This window comes from Oncorhynchus gorbuscha, unplaced genomic scaffold (genome assembly GCF_021184085.1).
Source record: "Oncorhynchus gorbuscha isolate QuinsamMale2020 ecotype Even-year unplaced genomic scaffold, OgorEven_v1.0 Un_scaffold_2907, whole genome shotgun sequence".
Taxonomy (NCBI): domain Eukaryota; kingdom Metazoa; phylum Chordata; class Actinopteri; order Salmoniformes; family Salmonidae; genus Oncorhynchus; species Oncorhynchus gorbuscha.
This window is the reverse complement of record NW_025747294.1, coordinates 35,279-59,797: the sequence shown is the minus strand read 5'-3', so window position 1 is coordinate 59,797 and position 24,519 is coordinate 35,279. Positions and strand designations below refer to the sequence as shown.

Sequence of the window (24,519 nt, the reverse complement as noted above, 5' to 3'; positions counted from 1 at the left end):
GGGGAGGATAGATAAGACCAGGGACACTGAGGCACGGGAAGGGGAGGATAGATGAAACCAGGGACGCTGAGGCACAGGAAGGGGAGGATAGATAAGACCAGGGACGCTGAGGCACGGGAAGGGGAGGATAGATAAGACCAGGGACGATGAGGTACAGGAAGGGGAGGATAGATAAGACCAGGGACGCTGAGGCACGGGAAGGGGAGGATAGATAAGACCAGGGACGCTGAGGCACAGGAAGGGGAGGATAGATAAGACCAGGGACGCTGAGGCACGGGAAGGGGAGGATAGATAAGACCAGGGACACTGAGGCACAGGAAGGGGAGGATAGATAAGACCAGGGACGCTGAGACACGGGAAGGGGAGGATAGATAAAACCAGGGACGCTGAGGCACAGGAAGGGGAGGATAGATAAGACCAGGGACGCTGAAGCACGGGAAGGGGAGGATAGATGAAACCAGGGACACTGAGGCACAGGAAGGGGAGGATCGATGAAACCAGGGACGCTGAGGCACATGAAGGGGAGGATAGATAAGACCAGGGACGCTGAGGCACAGGAAGGGGAGGATAGATAAGACCAGGGACGCTGAGGCACAGGAAGGGGAGGATAGATAAGACCAGGGACGCTGAGGCACGGGAAGGGGAGGATAGATAAGACCAGGGACGCTGAGGCACAGGAAGGGGAGGATAGATAAGACCATGGACGCTGAGGCACGGGAAGGGGAGGACAGATAAGACCAGGGACGCTGAGGCACAGGAAGGGGAGGATAGATAAGACCAGGGACGCTGAGACACGGGAAGGGGAGGATAGATGAAACCAGGGACGCTGAGGCACAGGAAGGGGAGGATAGATAAGACCAGGGACGCTGAGGCACGGGAAGGGGAGGATAGATAAGACCAGGGACGCTGAGGCACAGGAAGGGGAGGATAGATAAGACCAGGGACGCTGAGGCACAGGAAGGGGAGAATAGATAAGACCAGGGACGCTGAGGCACGGGAAGGGGAGAATAGATAAGACCAGGGACGCTGAGGCACAGGAAGGGGAGGATAGATGAAACCAGGGACGCTGAGGCACAGGAAGGGGAGGATAGATAAGACCAGGGACGCTGAGGCACAGGAAGGGGAGGATAGATAAGACCAGGGATGCTGAGGCACAGGAAGGGGAGGATAGATAAGACCAGGGATGCTGAGGCACAGGAAGGGGAGGATAGATAAGACCAGGGACGCTGAGGCACAGGAAGGGGAGGATAGATAAGACCAGGGACACTGAGGCACAGGAAGGGGAGGATAGATAAGACCAGGGACACCGAGGCACAGGAAGGGGAGGATAGATAAGACCAGGGACGCTGAGGCACAGGAAGGGGAAGGAGTTTCCCTGCTTGAGAATTAGTTTGGGCACATACGGAACAGGAGTTGACATCCTGTGCCAGGGTGGGCCGCCAGTATTTCTCAGAGATGGATTGGGTAGTGACATCCTGTGCCAGGGTGGGCCACCAGTACTTCTCAGAGATGGATTGGGTAGTGACATCCTGTGCCAGGGTGGGCCACCAGTACTTCTCAGAGATGGATTGGGTAGTGACATCCTGTGCCAGGGTGGGCCACCAGTACTTCTCAGAGATGGATTTGGTAGTGACATCCTGTGCCAGGGTGGGCCGCCAGTATTTCTCAGAGATGGATTTGGTAGTGACATCCTGTGCCTGGGTGGGCCACCAGTACTTCTCAGAGATGGATTGGGGAGTGCGAGAAATACCTGATGTCCAGCGATGAGAGCTGTGTGCCCAGGTCAGGAGCTGGTCCCTTATCCCTGCAGGAACGTAGATACGCTCTGGAGGACATTTAGTGGGTGTGGGCTCCCTCTCCAGAGTCTGGCGATTGTCCACATCTACGTCCCACAGGGGCACTCTACACAGCTGTGGAGTGGAGGACTGTAGACCTACACAGCTGTGGAGTGGAGGACTGTAGACCTACACAGCTGTGGAGTGGAGGACTGTAGACCTACACAGCTGTGGAGTGGAGGACTGTAAGACCTACACAGCTGTGGAGTGGATGACTTTTGTATCAAACCCACATCCAAACCAATTTCAGGCTGTATAGGCTGAAGGATGTAAGCCTAAAAGATTATATGTAAAACAAACTATATCAGGCTATTATAATGGGTTAGACCTGAGTTATAGACATTGTCTACCAAAATATGTCAAACACACAGCACTCGCTTACTATTTAGCATCCTGAAATCACCACATAAAAATCCTCTAATCTCAAAGATGTGGTCAACAGAAACAAAACAAACACATCCATGAAAACCTCCAAATATTCTCCATCCCATTACAGTGTTGTCATAGCAGCAATACTAACCTACACATCACAATGTTTGGAAATGACACGGGAATGCAGATGGGAGACTCCATCCTTCCCTAGTCTACTCACATTTGATTTTGAATTTAGCCTAAATCAATGTATAGAAAAAAACAGTTAAATAGTCTATTGAAATGTTGCTCAGTAAAATAATAGACATACAGAATATTAGGTTACAGGCTACTCTCAGTACGGCACGTGATGATCGTCGCATAAAAAATCCTCCTACACAAATATTTGGTCAACAGAAATAAGGAGACCACAAATAAACTATTTTAGATACAACTCAATATGCCTTAACCAACCATGTTGTACCACCTCCCACATATTTTTTATATTTTTTTATTTAACCTTTATTTAACCAGGTAGGCTAGTTGAGAACAAGTTCTCATTTGCAACTGCGACCTGGCCAAGATAAAGCATAGCAGTGTGAACAGACAATACAGAGTTACACATGGAGTAAACAATTAACAAGTCAATAACACAGTAGAAAAAAGGGGGAGTCTATATACAATGTGTGCAAAAGGCATGAGGAGGTAGGCGAATAATTACAATTTTGCAGTTTTGCTGTTGCTGCTGGTGATTCTCTGATCCACCTCTACGCAGACAACACCATTCTGTATACATCTGGCCCTTCGTTGTACACTGTGTTAACTAACCTCCAGATGAGCTTCAATGCCGTACAACTCTCCTTCCGTGGCCTCCAACTGCCCTTAAATGCAAGTAAAACTAAATACATGCTCTTCAACTGATCGTTGCCCGCACCTGCCCGCCCGTCCAGCATCACTACTCTGGCTATTTATGACTTAGAATATGTGGACAACTGCAAATACCTTGTATGTTTGTTTATTCCATGTGTAACTCTGTATTGTTGTTAGACTGTAAACTCTCCTTCCAGACTCACATTCAACATCTCCAATCCAAATTTAAATCTAGAATCGGCTTCATATTTCGCAACAAAGCATCCTTCACTCATGCTGCCAAACATACCCTCGTAAAACTGACCATCCTACCGATGACTTCGGTGATGTCATTTACAAAATAGCAGTCTGTCATAGTGACATCCGTTTTGTCTCCAAAGCCCCATATACTACCCACCATTGCGACCTGTATGATCTTGTTGGCTGGCCCTCGCTTCATACTTGTCACCAAACCCACTGGCTCCAGGTCATCTACAAGTCTCTGCTAGGTAAAGCCCTGCCTTATCTCAGCTCACTGGTCACCATATCTGCATCCACCCGTAGCACGCGCTCCAGCAGGTATATTTCACTGGTCACCCCCAAAGCCAATTCTTCCTTTGGCCGCCTCCTTCCAGTTCTCTGCTGCCAATGACTGGAACGAACTGCAAAAATCTCTGAAGCTGGAGACTCATTTCTCCCTCAGTAGCTTTAAGCACCAGCTGTCAGTGCAGCTCACAGATTACTGCACATAGCTCATCTGTAAATAGCCCATCCAATCTTCCTCATCCCCATACTGTATTTATTTATTTATCTTGCTCCTTTGCACCCCAGTATCTCAACTTGCACATTAATCTTCTGCACACCTACCAGTCCAGTGTTTAATTGCTATATTGTACTTCTCCACCATGGCCTATTTATTGCCTTTACCTCTCTCATCCTACCTCATTTGCACATGCTGTATATATATTTTTCTACTGTATTATTGATTGTATGTATGTTTATTCCATGTGTAACTGTGTTGTTGTTTGTGTCAAACTGCTTTGCTTTATCTTGGCCAGGTTGCAGTTGTAAATGAGAACTTGTTCTCAACTAGCCTACCTGGTTAAATAAAGGTGTTCTCAACTAGCCTACCTGGTTAAATGTGCTGCACAGCAATAAAGCTGCATTTTAATCCTTTGGATCCATTCGGGTAGGATATAGACCCGACCCAATTTTGGATCTGATTCTCTCTCAAATCTGACAAGTTTTGGGTTGGATCTCATCCACCTCGTATCCGTATCGGATATTGATCAAAATAAAAGAAAACTGGACCCTGTCGGGATCAGGTAGGAATTTGAAAGAGCCATTGAGTGCTTCTACCATCTGAATGTAGTCAACTGGGTGGGACTTCCAACTTCTTTAGCTCCTCCCTCCTGTTGACCCTGTTGGAGTCCTGTCCAACCCAGACATCAGGAGGGATCAGCCAATTGTGACTACTTCAAAATGGAGACTACCTCACTGGCATTGTAAAATAGTATTCAGAACGTGACCTACCCCGTGCATCACATTTTCATACTGGGAAGACCTGATGTTTGCGATCTCCCCCTATCTGCAAACGGGGCCAATCACAACACACCTTATTGTCATCAGAGTTGAACTAACCAATAAGAATGCTTGAACATTAAATACTCATTTCTTTAGAGGCAAGTAGAAACATATACTCCTCCTGGTGTAACAGGGTTGGTTAAGAGTGTGTCAGAGCAAGACTGACAGACATGTTTCTCTCTCTGATTAGTGACTGATTGATTAATTGACCAAATTATTGATTGATTGCTCAATGAACAGTCTTGTACACAGGGCAGGACAGGGACAGGACCTATTATCTACACACACGGTTGGTCAGTGAACAACTGACGTTAATCCTATACTTCCTGTTGTCAGACTGATGAGTTGTGCATGTTTGGACAAACCCAGAAAGACACTGTTTTTTTTAATAGGACACCCCAGAAAAGATGGAAATGAAAAATATCCCTGTTATGTTTGATGGGTCTGAATAATAAAAGGCTGTGCCCTGTGGAAAGTACTGAAACTGTACTATGGTAGCAGAATTTAAAGTTACGGAAAATGACTGTGTCATTTACAGGATAATTTATGACATCACTCAGCTTGACTAGCAGATGGGATGTCAAACCTCTGACTCAACCTCAATGTCTGGCCAGCCACCAAACAGCCAACACACCCTGCCCAGAGAGGAAGAGGCAAAGCGAGAGGTTTCACTCTGGCCAGAATCGGTCTAAAATAAGTCCAAGGTGTTTCTATGGGCTTATTTTGGACCTAAACTTGTCGCATGCCTACCCGCCATTGGACAACAACTCACATTGTTAGGATGGAGACACTGGCATCTCGTCATTACATACAGATATCTGCCACGGCCAGCCAAAACGAAAATCCGCGGCCATTTTGGATCAAACAGTTACGTTCCACCAGTCAAATGAACTGAGTCTGAGTCTGGAAAAGATCCGGAATGGCCATGCAAAAACATTTGACGTCCCTACATGTCAACCACCCATTGACAGTTGACAATCTGACCAATCGGGTTCAGCTGTATATTTGACAAGCAGTTCCCAGAGCCAATCACCGAGAGGTATTTTTTGACAATAGTGTCAGAGAGTAGGCGTGTATGTAAACTAGGGTGTCGCCGAGGTGGCTGTATTCGAAGGCGACAGTCTATTCGACTAATCATTTGACAAAACAAATAATGTGATAAGATCGGTAATTTGACCTCCAAAAATTTATAATTCTTCTTGATCGAGAGTCCCAAAATGTTTGGAATAGCGGGGTATGCCGATCAGTTTAATGAGCTCGGTGGTAGTTTGAAGAAAGAGTAAGTCGGGGAGCCATTTTGTCTCGGCAGGGTGAGAGAAAGAAAAGGGGAATCACACGGGAGAATATACTTTTTTATTCACATGCTGTAAGAGAAACGGTTCTGTTTTTGGAAATAACATTAGTTACACATCGGATACGGTTGCGACACTCTACCCTCTGCGATATTTAGTTAACTTATCAAACTAACTCGGACATCAACAATATCATAATCACAGGCTGATATTCCACCTCTCTGCTCGTAACTCGCGCTGCCTCTCTAGACCTGCGGGAGATAGTTTAACGTCTGTCCGGTGAACACATCTGGTTTGTCGATGGCGAAGAAGACCTACGACCTGCTCTTCAAGCTCCTGCTGATCGGGGACTCGGGCGTGGGGAAGACCTGCGTGCTGTTCCGCTTCTCAGACGACGCCTTCAACACCACCTTCATCTCCACCATAGGTGAGGTACCGGGACCGGAGGGGGCGACCCTCCCGGGGCCACAGCCGTTAACTCAACTTTGAGTGTACTAAATGGTTAGTTAAACGTTATAATGACACAATGCCAGTCAAGTTAGCCCGTTTGTTTCAGGTGCATTATCCCTGAATTAAAGTCGGTTATTGCTAAAGTTTCACTTAAGCCATTTGTGTGTCTACATACTTGGTCTAGCCATGATAACGACTGCCAACTAACTAGATTTAAAGACATTTAGCTGCCTTTTGACTATTGTAAACCTCCTTGTTTTTCATACCATGTAGCTAAACTGGTGTAACTATGTATCTAGAAATGCCGGCATCAGGGTTGGCACTCATTACCACAGCCACAAAGTCAAATGTCGTAAAAAATCATGCAAACATTTGTTTTTGGAATTAATTTAAGGTTGGGGTTCGGCATAATGTTAACCGTGTGGTTTAGATTATGGTTAGGTTTAAAATCAGATTTTAAGAGGAGAAAATGTAGAGATGGGCAGGGTTGAGCCGAGGGGATTCGATTAATCTGGCCTGTGCTCCCGGGTAGACGTGTTTTGCAGCGGGTGAACGTTTTGGCGGTTGCCAACCGGACAGTGAGCCAGGTGCCCGTTAGAAGCCCACAACAATGTCAGCTCAAAACAAAACTGATTTAAGCACGTGGAGTAATGAGTATGATTCTGTGATTTCGCATGCAAAAGTGACTGCCTTCCCAATGAAAACTAGTTTGAAAATTCAAACATACACTACACTAAACATATACACTACAAAAGTATGTGGACACCCCTGTTGCTGATGGGTGTATAAAATTGAGTACGCAGGCATGCAATCTCCATGGAAAACGGCAGTAGAATGGCCGGTACTGAGAAGCACAGTGACTATCAGTGTGGAACGGTCGTTAAGACACTAACAGCTTACAGACAGTAGGCAATTAAGGTCACAGTTATGAAACCTTAGGACACTAAATAGGCCTTTCTACTGACTCTGAAAAACACAAAAAGAAAGATGCCCAGGGTCCCTGCTCCTCTGTGTGAACGTGCCTTAGGCATGCTGCAAGGAGGCATGAGGACTACAGATGTGGCCAGGGCAATAAATTGCAATGTCTGTACTGTGAGACGCCTAAGACAAAGCTACAGGGAGACAGGATGGACAGCTGATCATCCTCGCAGTGGCAGACCAAGTGTAACAACACCTGCACAGGATCGGTACGTCCGAACATCACACCTGTGGGACAGGTACAGGATGGCAACAACAACTGCCCGAGTTACACCAGGAACACACAATCCCTCTATCAGTGCTCAGACTGTCCACAATAGGCTGAGAGAGGATGCATTGAGGGCCTGTAGGCCTGTTGTAAGGCAGGTCCTCACCAGACATCACCGGCAACAACGTCACCTATGGGCACAAACCCACCGTCACTGGACCAGACAAGACTGGCAAAAAGTGCTCTTCACTGACGAGTCACGGTTTTGTTTCACTAGGGGTGATGGTTGGATTCAAATCAGATTTTATTTGTCACATACACATGGTTAGCAGATGTTAATACAAGTGTAGCAAAATGTTAATCATAAGGCATATAGCCCCGCCCCTCTTACCAGAGAGATGGTGGTTTCTGTCAGTGCGATGCATGAAGAAACCAGGTGGCTGTACTGACTGATGACGTATCCCTAGTGAGCCATGTTTCTGTCTGTGCGATGCGTGGAGAAACCAGGTGGCTGTACTGACTGATGACGTATCCCTAGTGAGCCATGTTTCTGTCTGTGCGATGCGTGGAGAAACCAGGTGGCCGTACCGACTCTGATAGCATCTCGAGTGAGCCATGTTTATCCTATCAACGCTGTGCATTACATGGAAGACATCCTGTGGTACCCTTCCTGCAGGCTCATCCTGACCCTCCAGCATGACAATGCCACCACACACAGAACGAGCAGTATGGCTGATTTCCTGCAAGACCGGGATGTTAGTGCTCTGCCATTGCCAGTGAGTAGCCCGGCTCGTTTGGGACCTGTTGGATCGGAGGGTGAGGCCCCCCCCCCCCAGAAATGTCTGGGAAACTTGCAGGTGCCTTGGTGGAAGAGTGAGAGTCAAGTGTCTACACTGATATTTTCAACCTCTCCCTGACCGAGTCTGTAATACCTACATGTTTCAAGCAGACCACCGTAGTCCCTGTGCCCAAGAATGTGAAGGTAACCTGCCTAAATGACTACATCATCCCGGAAACACCATCATCCCGGAAACACCATCATCCCGGAAACCTTTATACCCAATCCGCCCCAACAGGTCCACATGTTATTTATACCACATTTATTTACATCAGAATATGTTTTACTTGCAGGCTGCAATGTTTTTATTTATTTGTTTTATGTAGGCTGTTTTTACAGAGTTGGCGATATAAGTTTTATATTTGTTTAATTCTCATTTAGAATATTAACCACATAACAAAGATCTTGAGATTCAAAGGCGTTATTATAAATGAAACTGTTCTATGAAAACATGCCCTAACTGGCAGATCAGTAGAAATGGCGCTCGGCTGAAACAGTTTGCTGTCCTCTGGTTGTACCGTATTACTGGCACCTTCAGGAGTGGTCGGGTCGGTAGCAGGTCTCTTTGAGTCATTTGTGTCTGAATGATTTTGTCAAACAGTGTGCTTAAAGCATCTGACAATCTCTATAGTTGATTTTAATTCAAACACATAGGTGTATATATGAATAATACACTTAAACATTTTGCGCTTGCTCAAAAGACTTGGGTTGGACAGCCCTACTGTTGACATTCCTGCTTTTAAAGGATGCATATATTAAAATACCTAATTTCCTGGTTTCTAAAATTGTTACATTTTTTCACGATGTACAAAACTGAAAGTAAAAAGAAACCAAAATGAAACTTCTGAAATGGAAGCATAGAAAAATGGCACATAGAATGGATAATGCTTATCAGACTGGTTTGCGGTGAGTGACAGATCTATTAATTACATTTCTTTCTGAAATGAGTTGGGTCTGTAACAGACCTTTTTAAGGGGCTCTGCTCTATATTAATGTGCGTTTCTTTGTTTCTGTGTGTTTTCCAGGAATAGACTTCAAGATCAAAACTGTTGAACTCCAAGGAAAGAAGATCAAACTACAGATATGGTGAGTGGAGGAGGTGTAACGGTGACGCATCGGAGCGGTTCAACGCCATCACCACCTGCTACACTGAGTGCATAAAACATTAGGAACACCTGCTCTTTCCATGATAGACTGACCAGGTGAATCCAGGTGAAATCTATGAATCCTTAATGATGTCTCTTGTTAATAAATCCACTTCAATCAGTGTAGATGAAAGGGGAGGAAGGTTAAAGAAAGATTTTAAGCCAAGCCACAATTCAGACATTGATTGTGTCTGTGTGTCATTCAGAGGGTGAATGGGCAAGACGAGATTTAGGTGCCTTTGAATGGGGTATGGTAGTAGGTGCCTTTGAATGGGGTATGGTAGTAGGTGCCTTTGAATGGGGTATGGTAGTAGGTGCCTTTGAATGGGGTATGGTAGTAGGTGCCTTTGAATGGGGTATGGTAGTAGGTGCCTTTGAATGGGGTATGGTAGTAGGTGCCTTTGAATGAATGGTGCCTTTGAATGGGGTATGGTAGTAGGTGCCTTTGAATGGGGTATGGTAGTAGGTGCCTTTGAATGGGGTATGGTAGTAGGTGCCTTTGAATGGGGTATGGTAGTAGGTGCCTTTGAATGGGGTATGGTAGTAGGTGCCTTTGAATGGGGTATGGTAGTAGGTGCCTTTGAATGGGTATGGTAGTAGGTGCCTTTGAATGGGGTATGGTAGTAGGTGCCAGGCGCACCGGTTTGTGTCGAGAGCTGCAACGCTGCTGGGTTTTCCATGCTCAAGAATGGTCCACCACCCAAAGGACATCCAACCAACTTGACACAACTGTGGGAAGCAATGGAGTCAACATGGGCCAGCATCTCTGTGGAACGCTTGCAGCACCTTGTTGAGTCCATGCACTGATGAATTGAGGTTGTTCTGTGGGCAAAAATATATATATATATATATATATATAAGTATTCAGACCTTTTACTCAGTACTTTAACCTCTAGCGTCGAGCAATCCCGTATCCGGGAGCGTAATTATAGCCTCAAGCTCATTACCATAACGCACCGTTAACTATTCATGAAAATCGCAAATGAAATGAAAGAAATATATTCACTCACAAGCTTAGCCTTTTGTTAACAACACTGTCATTTCAGATTTTCAAAATATGCTTTTCAACCATAGCTACACAAGCATTTGTGTAAGAGTATTGATAGCTAGCATAGCATTAAGCCTAGCATTCAGCAGGCAACATTTTCACAAAAACAAGAAAAGCATTCAAGTAAAATAATTTACCTTTGAAGAACTTCGGATGTTTTCAATGAGGAGACTCTCAGTTAGATAGCAAATGTTCATTTTTTCCTTAAAAGATTACTTGTGTAGGAGAAATCGCTCCGTTTTGTTCATCACGTTTGGCTAAGAAAAAAAATCAGAAAATGCAGTCTCTACAACGCCAAACTTTTTACCAAATTAACTCCATAATATCGACAGAAACATGGAAAACGTTGTTTAGAATCAATCCTCAAGGTGTTTTCACATATCTATTCGATGATAAATCATTCGTGGCAGCTGTGTTTCTCCTCGAAGCAAACGAAAAATACACGCAGCTGGAGATTACGCAATAATTGCAACGGAGGACACCAAGCGGCCACCTGGTAGATGTAGTCTCTTAAGGTCAATCTTCCAATGATTTGCCTACAAATACGTCACAATGCTGTCGACACCTTGGGGAAACGATAGAAAGTAGTCTAAGCTCATTCGTGACCCATACACAGCCATATAAGGAGACATTGGAACACAGCGCATTCAAAATCTGGGTGACTTCCTGTATGAAATTTAATCTTGGTTTCGCCTGTAACATTAGTTCTGTGGCACTCACAGACAACATCTTTGCAGTTTTGGAAACGTCAGTGTTTTCTTTCCAAAGCTGTCAATTATATGCATAGTCAAGCATCTTTTCGTGACAAAATATCTTGTTTAAAACGGGAACGTTTTTTAATCCATAAATTAAAAGAGCGCCTCCTATAACCAAGAAGTTAACCTTTGGCAGCGATTACAGCTTCGAGTCTTTTTATGTATGATGCTACAAGCTTGGCCCACCTGTTTGTGGAGTTTCTCCCATTCTTCTCTGCAGATCCTCTCAAGCTCTGTCAGGTTGGATGGGGAGTGTCACTACACAGCTATTTTCAGGTCTCTCCAGAGTTGTTAGATCGGGTTCAAGTCTAGGCTCTGGCTGGGCCACTCAAGGACTTTCAGAGACTTGTCCCGAAGCCACTCATGTGTTGTCTTGGCTGTGTGCTTAGGGTCGTAGTCCTGTTGGAAGGTGAACCTTCGACCACAGTCAGGTCCTGAGCGCTCTGGAGCAGGTTTTTATCAAGGATCTCTCTGTACTTTGCTCCGTTCATCTTTCCCTTAATCCTGCCTAGTCTCTCAGTCCCTGCCGCTGAAAAACATCCCCACAGCATGATGCTACCACCACCATGCTTCACCGTAGGGATGGTGTCAGGTTTCGTCCTGACGTGACGCTTGGCATTCAGGCCAAAGAGTTCAATCTTGGTTTCAGTTCAGAGAATCTTGTTGTTTTTCCCCAATTGTCTGAGAGTCTTTTTTTAGGTACCTTTTGGCTTCCGTCTGGCCTCTCTACCATAAAGGCCTGATTGGTAGAGTGCTGCAGAGATGGTTGACCTTCTTGAAGCTTCTCCACAGAGGAACTCTGGAGCCCTCTCCTCGTGACACACACCCACTATACACAGTGCATTCAGAAAGCATTTAGGCCCCTTGTCCTTTTTCTCATTAACACACAAGTAATGTGTATTTAGTTATTTTTATATATTCAGTAACAGTCAAACGTTTGGACACCTACTCGTTCAAGGGTTTCTTTATTTTTTACTATTTTCTACATTGTAGAATAATCGTGAAGACATCAACACTATGAAATAACACATAGGAAATAATTTTGTTACCACAAAAGGGTTAAACAAATCAACATATATTTTAGTAGCCACCCTTTGCCTCCATGTCAGCTTTGCACACTCTTGGCATTCTCTCAACCAGCTTCATGAGGTAGTCACCTGGAACGCATTTCAATTAACAGGTGTGCTTGTTAAAAGTTAATTTGTGGAATTTCTTTCCTTATGGCGTTTGTCTTGAAGTAATGATGGTTGTGTTGTGACAAGGTAGGGGTGGTATACAGAAGATTGCCCGATTTTGGTAAAATACCAAGTCCATATTATGTCAAGAACAGCTCAAATAAGCAAAGAGAAATGGCAGTCCATCATTACTTTAAGACACGAAGGTCAGTCCATCATTACTTCAAGACACGAAGGTCAGTCAATACGGAACATTTCAGGAACTTTGATCGTTTCTTCAAGTGCAGTTGCAAAAATCATCAAGCGCTATGATGAAACTGTCTCTCATGAGGACCGCCACAGGAAAGACCCTGAGTTACCTCTGCTGCAGAGGATAAGTTCATTAGATTTACTGGCCTCAGATTGCAGCCCAAATAAATGCTTCACAGAGTTAAGGTAAGACACATCTCAACATCAACTGTTCAGAGGAGACTTCATGAATCAGGCCTTCATGGTCGAAGTTGCTGCAAAACAAAAACACTACTAAAGAACACCAATAAGAAGAGACTTGCTTGGGCCAAGAAACACAAGCAATGGACATTAGACAGGTGGAAATCCAAATTTGAGATATTTGGTTCCAAGCACTGTGTCTACGTGAGACGCAGAGGAGGTGAGTGGATGAGCTCCACGTGTGTGGTTCCCACCATGAAGCATGGAGGAGGTGGTGTGATGGTGCTTTGCTGGTGGCACTCAGTGATTCGTTTAGAATTCATGGCACACTTAACCAGCATGGCTACCACAGCATTCTGCAGCGAAAAGTCATGCCATCTGGTTTGGGCTGAGTGGGACTGTCATTTGTTTTTGAAATAGACAATGACCCAAAACACCTCCAGGTTGTTTAAGGGCTATTTGACCAAGGAGAGTGATGGAGTGCTGCATCAGATGACTTGGCCTCCACAATCACCCGACCTCGAATCAATTTGGATGAGTTGGACCGCAGAGTGAAGGAAAGGCAGCCAACAAGTGCTCAGCATATGTGGGAACTCCTTCAAGACTGTTGGAAAAGCATTCCTCATGAAGATGCTTGACAGAATGCCAGGAGTTTAAAAAGTGTGCAAGCTGTCAAGGCAAAGGGTGGCTACTTTGAATACTATTTTTTGTTTACAACATGATTACATATGTGTTATTTCATAGTTTTGATGTCTTCACTATTATTCTACAATGTAGAAAATAGTCAAATTAAAAAACCTTGAATGAGTAGGTTGTCAACCGTGTGTGTGTATCTGTATATACAGTTGCAGTCAGAAGTTCACATACACCTTAGCCAAATGCATTTAAAAAACAATCCCTGTCTTAGGTCAGTTAGGATCACCACTTTATTTTAAGAATGTGAAATGTCAGAATAATAGTAGAGTGATTTATTTCAACTTTTATTTATTAATTGTAGACTTCCAAGTCTGGTTCATCCTCAGGAGCAATTTCCAAACACCTGAAGGTACCATGTTCGTCTGTACAAACAATAGTACGCAAGTATAAACACCATGGGACCACACAGCTGTCGTACGGCTCAGGAAGGAGACGCGTTCTGTCTTCTAGATATTAACATACTTTGGTTTGAAAAGTGCAAATCAATCCCAGAACAACAGCAAAGGACCTTGTGAAGATGCTGGAGGAAACGGGTACACAAGTATCTATATCCACAGTAAAACGAGTCCTATATCGAAATAACCTGAAAGGCCGCTCAGCAAGGAAGAGGCCTCTGTTCCAAAACCGCCATAAAAAAGCCAGACTACGGTTTGCAACTACACCATCCCAACCGTGAAGTACGGGGGTGGCAGCATCATGTTGTGGGGGTGCTTTGCTGCAGGAGGGACTGGTGCACTTCACAAAATAGATGGCATCATGAAGAGGAAAATTATGTGGATATATTGAAGCAACATCTTAAGACATCAGTCAGGAACTTAATGCTTTGTCGCAAATGGATCTTCCAAATGGACAATGACCCCAAGCATGCTTCCAAAGTTGTGGAAAAATGACTTAAAGACAACAAAGTCAAGGTATTGGAGTGGCCATCATAAAGCCCTGACCTCAATCCTAAATAAAATTTGTTGGCAGAACTGAAAAAACATGTGCGAGCAAGGAGGCCTACAAACCTGACTCAGTTACACCAGCTCTGTCAGGAGGAATGGGCCAAAATTCACCCAACTTATTGTGGGAAGCTTGTGGAAGGCTACCAGAAATATTTGACCCAACTTAAACAATTTAAAGGCAATGCTACCAAATACTATTTGAGCGTATGTAAACTTCTGACCCACTGGGAATGTGATGAAAAATAAAAGCTGAAATAAATAATTATCTATACTATTATTCTGACATTTCACATTCTTAAAATAAAGTGGTGATCCTAACTGACCTAAGACAGGGAATTTCTACTAGGATTAAATGTCAGGAATTGTGAAAAACTGAGTTTAATTGTATTTGGCTAAGGTGTATGTAAACTTCTGACTTCAACTGTATATAATGTGTCTAACAGGGACACTGCTGGTCAGGAGAGGTTTATATATAATGTGTTTAACAGGGACACTGTTGGTCAGGAGAGGTTTATATATAATGTGTTTAACAGGGACACTGCTGGTCAGGAGAGGTTTATATATAATGTGTTTAACAGGGACACTGCTGGTCAGGAGAGGTTTATATATAATGTGTTTAACAGGGACACAGCTGGTCAGGAGAGGTTTATATATAATGTGTCTAACAGGGACACAGCTGGTCAGGAGAGGTTTATATATAATGTGTCTAACAGGGACACTGCTGGTCAGGAGAGGTTTATATATAATGTGTTTAACAGGGACACTGCTGGTCAGGAGAGGTTTATATATAATGTGTTTAACAGGGACACTGCTGGTCAGGAGAGGTTTATATATAATGTGTTTAACAGGGACACTGCTGGTCAGGAGAGGTTTATATATAATGTGTTTAACAGGGACACTGCTGGTCAGGAGAGGTTTATATATAATGTGTTTAACAGGGACACAGCTGGTCAGGAGAGGTTTATATATGTGTCTAACAGGGACACAGCTGGTCAGGAGAGATTTATATATAATGTGTTTAACAGGGACACTGCTGGTCAGGAGAGGTTTATATATAATGTGTTTAACAGGGACACTGCTGGTCAGGAGAGGTTTATATATAATGTGTTTAACAGGGACACTGCTGGTCAGGAGAGGTTTATATATAATGTGTTTAACAGGGACACTGCTGGTCAGGAGAGGTTTATATATAATGTGTTTAACAGGGACACTGCTGGTCAGGAGAGGTTTATATATAATGTGTTTAACAGGGACACTGCTGGTCAGGAGAGGTTTATATATAATGTGTTTAACAGGGACACAGCTGGTCAGGAGAGGTTCCACACCATCACCACGTCCTACTACCGAGGCGCCATGGGCATCATGCTGGTCTATGACATCACCAACGCCAAGAGCTTCGAGAACATCAGCAAGTGGCTCCGCAACATCGACGAGGTACACATACATACACACACAGACATTATACACACGCACACATTCCCTCACACATATAGATAGAGATACAGTTAAGAATGTGAAATGTCAGAATAATAGAAGAGATAATTATTTATTTCAGCTTGTATTTATTTCATCACATTCCCAGTGTGTCAGAAGTTTACATACACTCAATTAGTATTTGGTAGCATTGCCTTTAAATTGTTTAACTTGGGTCAAATATTTCGGGTAGCCTTCCACAAGCTTCCCACAAAAAGTTAGGTGAATTTTGGCCCATTCCTCCTGACAGAGCTGATGTAACTGAGTCAGGTTTGTAGGCCTCCTTGCTCACACACGCTTTTTCAGTTCTGCCCACAAATGTTCTATAGGATTGAGGTTAGGGCTTTGTGATGGCCACTCTAATACCTTGACTTTGTTGTCCTTAAGCCATTTTTCCACAACTTTGGAAGTATGCTTGGGATCATTGTCCATTTGGAAGACCCATTTGTGACCAAGATTGAACTTTCTGATTGTCTTTTTACTGTTGTTTTATTTCTTTATCTACCTATTGTTCACCTAATACCTTTTTTGCACTATTGGTTAGAGCCTGTAAGTAAACATTTCACTGTGAGGTCTACTACACCTGTTGAATTCGGCATTTCACTGTCAGGTCTACTACACCTGTTGTATTCAGCATTTCACTGTAAGGTCTACTACACCTGTTGTATTCAGCATTTCACTGTGAGGTCTACTACACCTGTTGTATTCAGCATTTCACTGTGAGGTCTACTACACCTGTTGTATTCAGCATTTCACTGTGAGGTCTACTACACCTGTTGTATTCAGTATTTCACTGTCAGGTCTACTACACCTGTTGTATTCAGCATTTCACTGTAAGGTCTACCTACACCTGTTATATTCGGTGCACATGACAAATAAACTTTCATTTGATATCTTGAGTTGTTGCTTCAATATATCCACATAATTTTCATCCTCATGATGCCATCTATTTTGTGAAGTGGACCAGTCCCTCCTGCAGCAAAGCACCCACACAACATGATGCTGCCACCCCCGTGCTTCACGGTTGGGATGGTGTTCTTCGGCTTGCAAGCCTCCCCCTTTTTCCTCCAAGCATAACGATGGTCATTATGGCCAAACCGTTCTATCTACAGCCGTTTCCAGCTACAATAGTAATTTACAACATTAACAATGTCTACACTGTTTCTGATCAATTTGATGTTATTTTAATGGAAGAAAAAAAGTGCTTTTCTTTCAATAACAAGGACATTTCTAAGTGATTCCAAACTGTTGAATGGTAGTGTGTACACACACACACACTAATATATATATATCTCTCTCTTTAGAGATGATATATATATATATATATATATATATCTCACACACACACGTTATATAAGAGTGGAGAGAGAATCTTGCTAAAGCGTTCACTGCCTCATTCAGAGGGCCAGATGGGGTTAGTCTGTACTGTGATTGCGTTAGTCTGTACTGTGATGGGGTTAGTCTGTACTATGATGGGGTTAGTCTGTACTGTGATGGGGTTAGTCTGTACTGTGATGGCGTTAGTCTGTATTCTGATGGCGTTAGTCTGTACTGTGATGGGGTTAGTCTGTACTGTGATGGGGTTAGTCTGTACTGTGATGGGGTTAGTCTGTACTGTGATGGCGTTAGTCTGTATTCTGATGGCGTTAGTCTGTACTGTGATGGGGTTAGTCTGTACTGTGATGGGGTTAGTCTGTACTGTGATGGGGTTAGTCTGTACTGTGATGGGGTTAGTCTGTACTGTGATGGGGTTAGTTAGTACAGACTAACCCCATCATCGTACAGACTAACTAACCCCAACACAGTGCAGACTGTTGGGGTTAGTTAGTCTGTACTACGATGCGTCGGGGTGTTGTGTGATGTGTTGGGGTTCGAGTTAGTCTGTAATATGTGTTTCAGCATGCCAACGAGGACGTGGAGAGAATGCTGCTAGGCAACAAGTGTGACATGGAGGACAAGAGGGTGGTACCAAAAGCCAAGGGAGAGCAGGTGAGCCACACTATCATTTCAATAGGCTCCATGTTGTATTAACACTAGACTTTCAGCCTGTCAGAACGTTGCCAGGCGTCGCCTTTAGCATCAATGTCAACCTGCAGCAAACGTTGATATATAGATATGATAAATGGTGTAGTAACTATTATCTAGCATTCATTGCTTGAATAAATATTTGTGGAAATATATATATTTAAACAAAATAACAACCATAGTTATTTGTTTAGATAATCAATTATATGTTTTGTATAATTCTATCAATCAAATGTATTTATAAAGCCCTTCTTACATCAGCTGATATCTCAAAGTGCTGTACAGAAACCCAGCCTAAAACCCCAAACAGCAAGCAATGCAGGTATAGAAGCACGGTGGCTAGGAAAAACTCCCTAGAAAGGAACCTAGGAAGAAACCTAGAGAGGAACCAGGCTATGAGGGGTGGCCAGTCCTCTTCTGGCTGTGCCGGGTGGAGATTATAACAGAACATGGCCAAGATGTTCAAATGTTCATAGATGACCAGCAGGGTCAGACAATAATAATCACAGTAGTTGTCGAGGGTGCAACAGGTCAGCACCTCAGGGGTAAATGTCAGTTGGCTTTTCATAGCCGATCATTGATAGCATCTCTACCGCTCCTGCTGTCTCTAGAGAGTTGAAAACAGCAGGTCTGGGACAGGTATCACGTCCGGTGAACAGGTCAGGGATCCATAGCCGCAGGCAGAACAGTTGAAACTGGAGCAGCAGCATGGCCAGGTGGACTGGGGACAGCAACGAGTCATCATGCCAGGTAGTCCTGAGGCATGGTCCTAGAGCTCAAGTCCTCCGAGAGAGAGAAAGAGAAAAAGAGAGAATTAGAGAGAGCCGTCTTAAATTCACACAGGACACCGGATAGGACAGAAGAAATACTCCAGATATAACAAACTGACCCTAGCCCCCCAACACAAACTATTGTAGCATAAATACTGGAGGCTGAGACAGGAGGGGTCAGGAGACACTGTGGCCCCGTATGACGATACCGCCAGACAGGGCCAAACAGTCAGGATATAACCCCACCCACTTTGCCAAAACACAGCCCCCCACACCACTAGAGGGATATCTTCAACCACCAACTAACTATCCTGAGACAAGGCCGAGTATAGGCCACAAAGATCTCCGCCACAAACCCGAGGGGAGGGGGGTGGGCAACCCAGACAGGAAGACCACGTCAGTGACTCAACCCACTCAAGTGATGCACCCCTTCTAGGGACAGCTTGGAAGAGTGCCAGTGACTCAGCCCCTGTAATAGCGAATCCCAGTGGAGAGGGGGGAACCGGCCAGGCAGAGGGAGGTTCGTCGCTCCAGAGCCTTTCCGTTTACCTTCACACTTCTGGGCCAGACTACACTCAATCATAGGACCTACTGAAAAGATGAGTCTTAAATAAAGACTTAAAGGTTGAGACCGAGTCTCACTCACTAATATGTTTTGGTTCTAGTCAGGATTCTAGCAGATGTATTTAGCACTAACTGAAGTTTATTTAGTGCTTTATCCGGGTAGCCGGAAAGTAGAGCATTGCAGTAGTCTAACCTAGAAGTGACAAAAGTATGGATACATTTTTCGGCATCATTTTTGGACAAAGTTTTAGATTTTTGCAATGTTACGTAGATGGAAAAAAGCTGTCCTTGAAATGGTCTTGATATGTTCGTCAAAAGAGAAATCTGGGTCCAGAGTAATGCCGAGGTCCTTCACAGTTTTATTTCAGACGACTGTACAACCATCAAGATGACTTGTCAGATTCAACAGAAGATCTCTTTTTTTCTTGGGACCTAGAACAAGCATCTCTGTTTTGTTCAAGTTTAAAAGTAGAACATTTGCTGCTCTCTACTTCCTTATGTCTGAAACACAGGCTTCCAGGGAGGGCAATTTTGGGGCTTCACCATGTTTCATCAAAATATACAGCTGTGTGTCGTCCGCATAGCAGTGAAAGTTAACATTATGTTTCCGAATAACATCCCCAAGAGGTAAAATATATAGTGAAAACAATAGTGGTCCTAAATCGGAGCCTTGAGGAACACTGAAATGTACAGTTGATTTGTCAGAGGACAAACTGATATTTTTCTGACAGATAAGATCTAAACCAGACCAGAACATGTCCGTGTAGACCAATTTGGGTTTCCAATCTCTCCAAAAGAATGTGGTGATCGATGGTATCAAAAGCAGCACTAAGGTCTAGGAGCACGAGGACAGATGCAGAGCCTCGGTCCGATGCCATTAAAATGTCATTTACCACCTTCACAAGTGCAGTCTCAGCGCTATGATGGGGTCATAAACCAGACTGAAGAGTATCGTATACATTGTTGGTCTTCAGGAAGGCAGTGAGTTGATGCGGTACAGCTTTTTCTAAAAATATTGAGAGGAATGGGAGATTCGATATAAGCTGACTCTTTGGGTTGTCAGAGAATTTATAGCACAGCTTTTGATGCTCCTTGGTTGGGGTCTGAGCAGATTATTTGTTGCGATTGCAAATGTGATAAAATGGTGGTCCGATAGTCCAGGATTATGAGGAAAAACATTAAGATCCACAACATTTATTCCATGGGACAGAACTAGGTCCAGAGTATGACTGTGACAGTGAGTGGGTCCAGAGACATGTTGGACAAAACCCACTGAGTCGATGATGGCTCCGAAAGCCTTTTGGAGTGGGTCTGTGGACTTTTCCATGTGAATATTAAAGTCACCAAAAATAGGAATATTATCTGCCATGACTACAAGATACGATAGGAATTCAGGGAACTACTTTCGTTTGACAAAGTAGAAGTTTATAATATAACCGTCCAGGTTGGTGAAATGTTTTGCTGAATTCCTAAACAAAAGCACCATTGCATGAACTGTAAAGAATGAATTGCATAAAGAAATAGTATATTTTACGTTTATTATGTTAAAAAAAAAGCTTATATATGTTTTTATGTTACAAATGTTTGCTTAGTAGCCAAAGCACTGCCACTGCGGGTAATGTGCCGAATGCAGGGATATTCTAGGAAATAGAGCTGCACCTATTGAATTATGAGTTATTTGACTAAGGTACGTGTTTTAAAAAAGACTCTTTCAGATTCTATATAGAAATCCCAATGTTTTATCTGCAATGTGACTTTGAAGGATGATTTGATACTGTGTTGCTTCTTTCTCTGCGTCTGTTTATTATACGATGCAGCCATCTCTTCATCTACAATTTGACAACTGATAATATTGTCACTCATCAGATTATTGTCCATTTAATCTTGTCATAAGGTTCTTTTTATGTGTGAAATTGTTTTCGGTGTAGTTTTGATTGGCTGACTGGCATCGTTTCAACTTGGATAAAGGGTATGTTTCGCATTATTCTAAAGGCCTTCTGCAACAACTAGCTGTTTTTATTTCCCTTACAAATTAGATTAGTAGAGGAATTACAGTAAACCAAGCAGCAAAGAAACGGCTTCTTTTTACAAAGTAAAACGTATAAGATAATGTTATCATTCTGCAAGGCGAGCTGTCAAAACGTATAAGATAACGTTATCATTCTGCAAGACGAGCTGTCAAAACGTAAAAGATAACGTTATCATTCTGCAAGGCGAGCTGTCAAAACGTAAAAGATAACGTTATCATTCTGCAAGGCGAGCTGTCAAAACGTAAAAGATAACGTTATCATTCTGCAAGGCGAGCTGTCAAAACGTAAAACATAACGTTATCATTCTGCAAGGCGAGCTGTCAAACCTCATTACACTATTGTTGTTCTAAATTAAATCAACCTTATCATTCAGTGAAGCTAACTTGCACAATAATCGCCCATTCCGTCCATTTGTCATTCATTCAGTGGGCATCGTTTTCTTCGCTGGATCGTCAAGGATATGTTTTGCATTATTCTATTTTTCTGAAGGTCTACTGCAACACGCAGCATGTTTGTTTCCCTTACAGTACATTTGTTATAGAGTTATAGTAAATAATCAGTCATGTCCTCTCTCTCTCTCGCTCTCTCGCTCTTTGTCATTCATTCTAACTCTCTCTCGCTCTCTATCTTTTGCTTATTCTATTTTTCTAACTCTCTCTCTAACTCTCTCTTTGTCCTCTACATTTGTTCTCTTATAGTAAATAATCAGTCATGTCGCTCTCTCTCTCTCTCTCTCTCTCTCGCTCTCTCTAACTCTCTCGCTCTCTCGCTCTCTAACTCTCTAACTCTCTCTCTCTCTCGCTCTCTCTCTCTCGCTCTCTCTCTCTCTAACTCTCTCTCGCTCTCTCTCTAACTCTCTCTCTCTAACTCTCTCTCTCTAACTCTCTCTCTCGCAGATTGCCAGAGAACATGGTATTAGGTTTTTTGAGACGAGTGCCAAGGCCAACATCAGCATCGAGAAGGCTTTCCTCACGCTAGCAGAAGACATCCTCAGGAAGGTGTGTGGTGTTAGTATCTGTAGCATGTGTGTATGGACACTACCAGTCAAAAGTCTGGACACACCGACTCATTCCAGGGTTTTTCTTTATTTTACTTTATTCTACATTGTAGAATAATAAGTGAAGAAATCAAAACTATGAAATAACACATATGGAATCATGTAGGAACCAAAAAAGTATTAAACATATAAATATATTTGAGATTCTTCAAAGTAGCCACCCTTTGCCTTGATGACAGCTTGGCACACTCTTGGCATTCTCTCAACCAGCTTCAGGAGGTAGTCACCTGGAATAGGTGCACCTTGTTAAAAGTTAATTTGTGGATTTGCAGTCCAAATAAATGCTTCACAGAGTTCAAGTTCAAGGAGTCTGAGTGAATCAGGCCTTCATGGTCGAATAGCTGCAAAGAAACCACTACTAAAGGACACCAATAAGAAGAAGATACTTGCTTGGGCCAAGAAACACGAGCAATGGACATTAGACCAGTGGAAGTCTGTCCTTTGGTCTGATGAGTCCAAATGTGCTATTTTTGCTTCCAATCGACGTGTTTGTGAGACGTCGAGTAGGTGAACGGATGGTAGGTGAAAGGATGGTAGGTGAAAGGATGGTAGGTGAACGGATGGTAGGTGAACGGATGGTAGGTGAACGGATGGTAGGTGAACGGATGGTAGGTGAACGGATGGTAGGTGAACGGATGGTAGGTGAACGGATGGTAGGTGAACGGATGGTAGGTGAAAGGATGTGTGGTTCCCACCTTGAAGCACTGAGGAGGTGGTGCTTTGCTGTTGACACTGTCGTGATTTATTTAAGAGGGAAGGCACACTTAACCAGCATAGCTACCACAGCATTCTGCAGCGATGCGCTAAACCATCTGGTTTGGCCTTAGTTCCACTATTATTTGTTTTTCAAAAAGACAATGACCCAACCAACACACCTCCAGGTTGTTTAAGGGCTATTTTACCAAGAAGGAGAGTGATGGAGTGCTGTATCAGATGACCTGGCCTCCACAATCACCCAACATCCACTCAATTTGGATGGTTTGGGATGAGTTGGACCTCGGATTGAAGAAAACGCAGCGAACCAGTGCTCAGCATATGTGCGAACTCCTTCAAGACTGTTGGAAAAGCATTCCTCATGAAGCTGGTTGAGAGAATTCAAGAGTGTGCAAAGCTGTCAAGGTAAAGGGTGGCTACTTTGAAGAATCTCAAATCTAAAATATATTTTGATTTGTTTAACACATTTGTGGTTACTACATGATTCCATATGTGTTGTTTCATAGTTTTGATGTCTTCACTATTATTCTACAATGTAGAAAATAGTCCAAATGAATCCGTATGTCCAAACCTTTGACTGGTACTGTAAATATGATGATGGTGGTGTAAGCAATGTTTGTATGTATAATGTGTGTAACGTGGGTGTGTGTTGCAGACGCCCGTCAAAGAGCCCAACAGTGAAAACGTGGACATCAGCGGTGGGAGTGGAGTCACAGGATGGAAGATCAAGTGCTGCAGTTAGAACAGCCCTCTGTCCCTCCCTCACACACACTGACATGCACACTCTTTATCTCTAGTAGCTAACTCTCTAACACTCATCCCCTCGATCTTTTGTCATCAATTCTCTTGACCAATTCTCTCTTGTCCCCTATCTCTCTCTTCTCCCCTGTCCCCTCGCTCTCTCTCTCTCTTCTCCCCTGTCCCCTCGCTCTCTCTCTCTTCTCCCCTGTCCCCTCGCTCTCTCTCTCTTCTCCCCTGTCCCCTCGCTTTCTCTCTCTTCTCCCCTGTCCCCTCGCTCTCTCTCTCTCTCTTCTCCCCTGTCCCCTCGCTCTCTCTCTCTCTCTTCTCCCCTGTCCCCTCGCTCTCTCTCTCTTCTCCCCTGGCCCCTCGCTCTCTCTCTCTCTTCCCCCTGGCCCCTCGCTCTCTCTCTCTCTTCTCCCCTGGCCCCTCGCTCTCTCTCTCTCTTCTCCCCTGGCCCCTTCTCTCCCCCCTGGCCCCTCGCTCTCTCTCTCTCTTCTCCCCTGGCCCCTCGCTCTCTCTCTCTTCTCCCCTGGCCCCTCGCTCTCTCTCTTTCTCCCCTGGCCCCTCG

The 24,519-nt window shown here is 43.9% G+C and overlaps 1 protein-coding gene across 1 annotated transcript; it reads left to right on the top strand.

Annotated features, from left to right (window-relative positions):
- Positions 1–5,685: 5,685 nt before the first annotated feature.
- On the top strand, positions 5,686–24,121 carry LOC124027037 (ras-related protein Rab-10-like). The gene is made up of 6 exons (XM_046339594.1): positions 5,686–6,338; positions 9,411–9,471; positions 15,873–16,011; positions 17,950–18,039; positions 22,336–22,437; positions 23,866–24,121. The coding sequence occupies exons 1-6, from the start codon at positions 6,212–6,214 to the stop codon at positions 23,950–23,952; spliced, it is 606 nt and encodes a 201-aa protein (XP_046195550.1). The 5' UTR covers positions 5,686–6,211; the 3' UTR covers positions 23,953–24,121.
- Positions 24,122–24,519: the final 398 nt, after the last annotated feature.

Coding starts and splice junctions, on each gene's coding strand:
- LOC124027037 (XM_046339594.1), top strand. CDS start 6,212: ATGGCGAAGAAGACCTACGACCTGCTCTTCAAGCTCCTGCTGATCGGG. Junction 16,012..17,949: donor GGCTCCGCAACATCGACGAG/GTACACATACAT, acceptor TATGTGTTTCAG/CATGCCAACGAGGACGTGGA. Junction 22,438..23,865: donor CAGAAGACATCCTCAGGAAG/GTGTGTGGTGTT, acceptor TGTGTGTTGCAG/ACGCCCGTCAAAGAGCCCAA.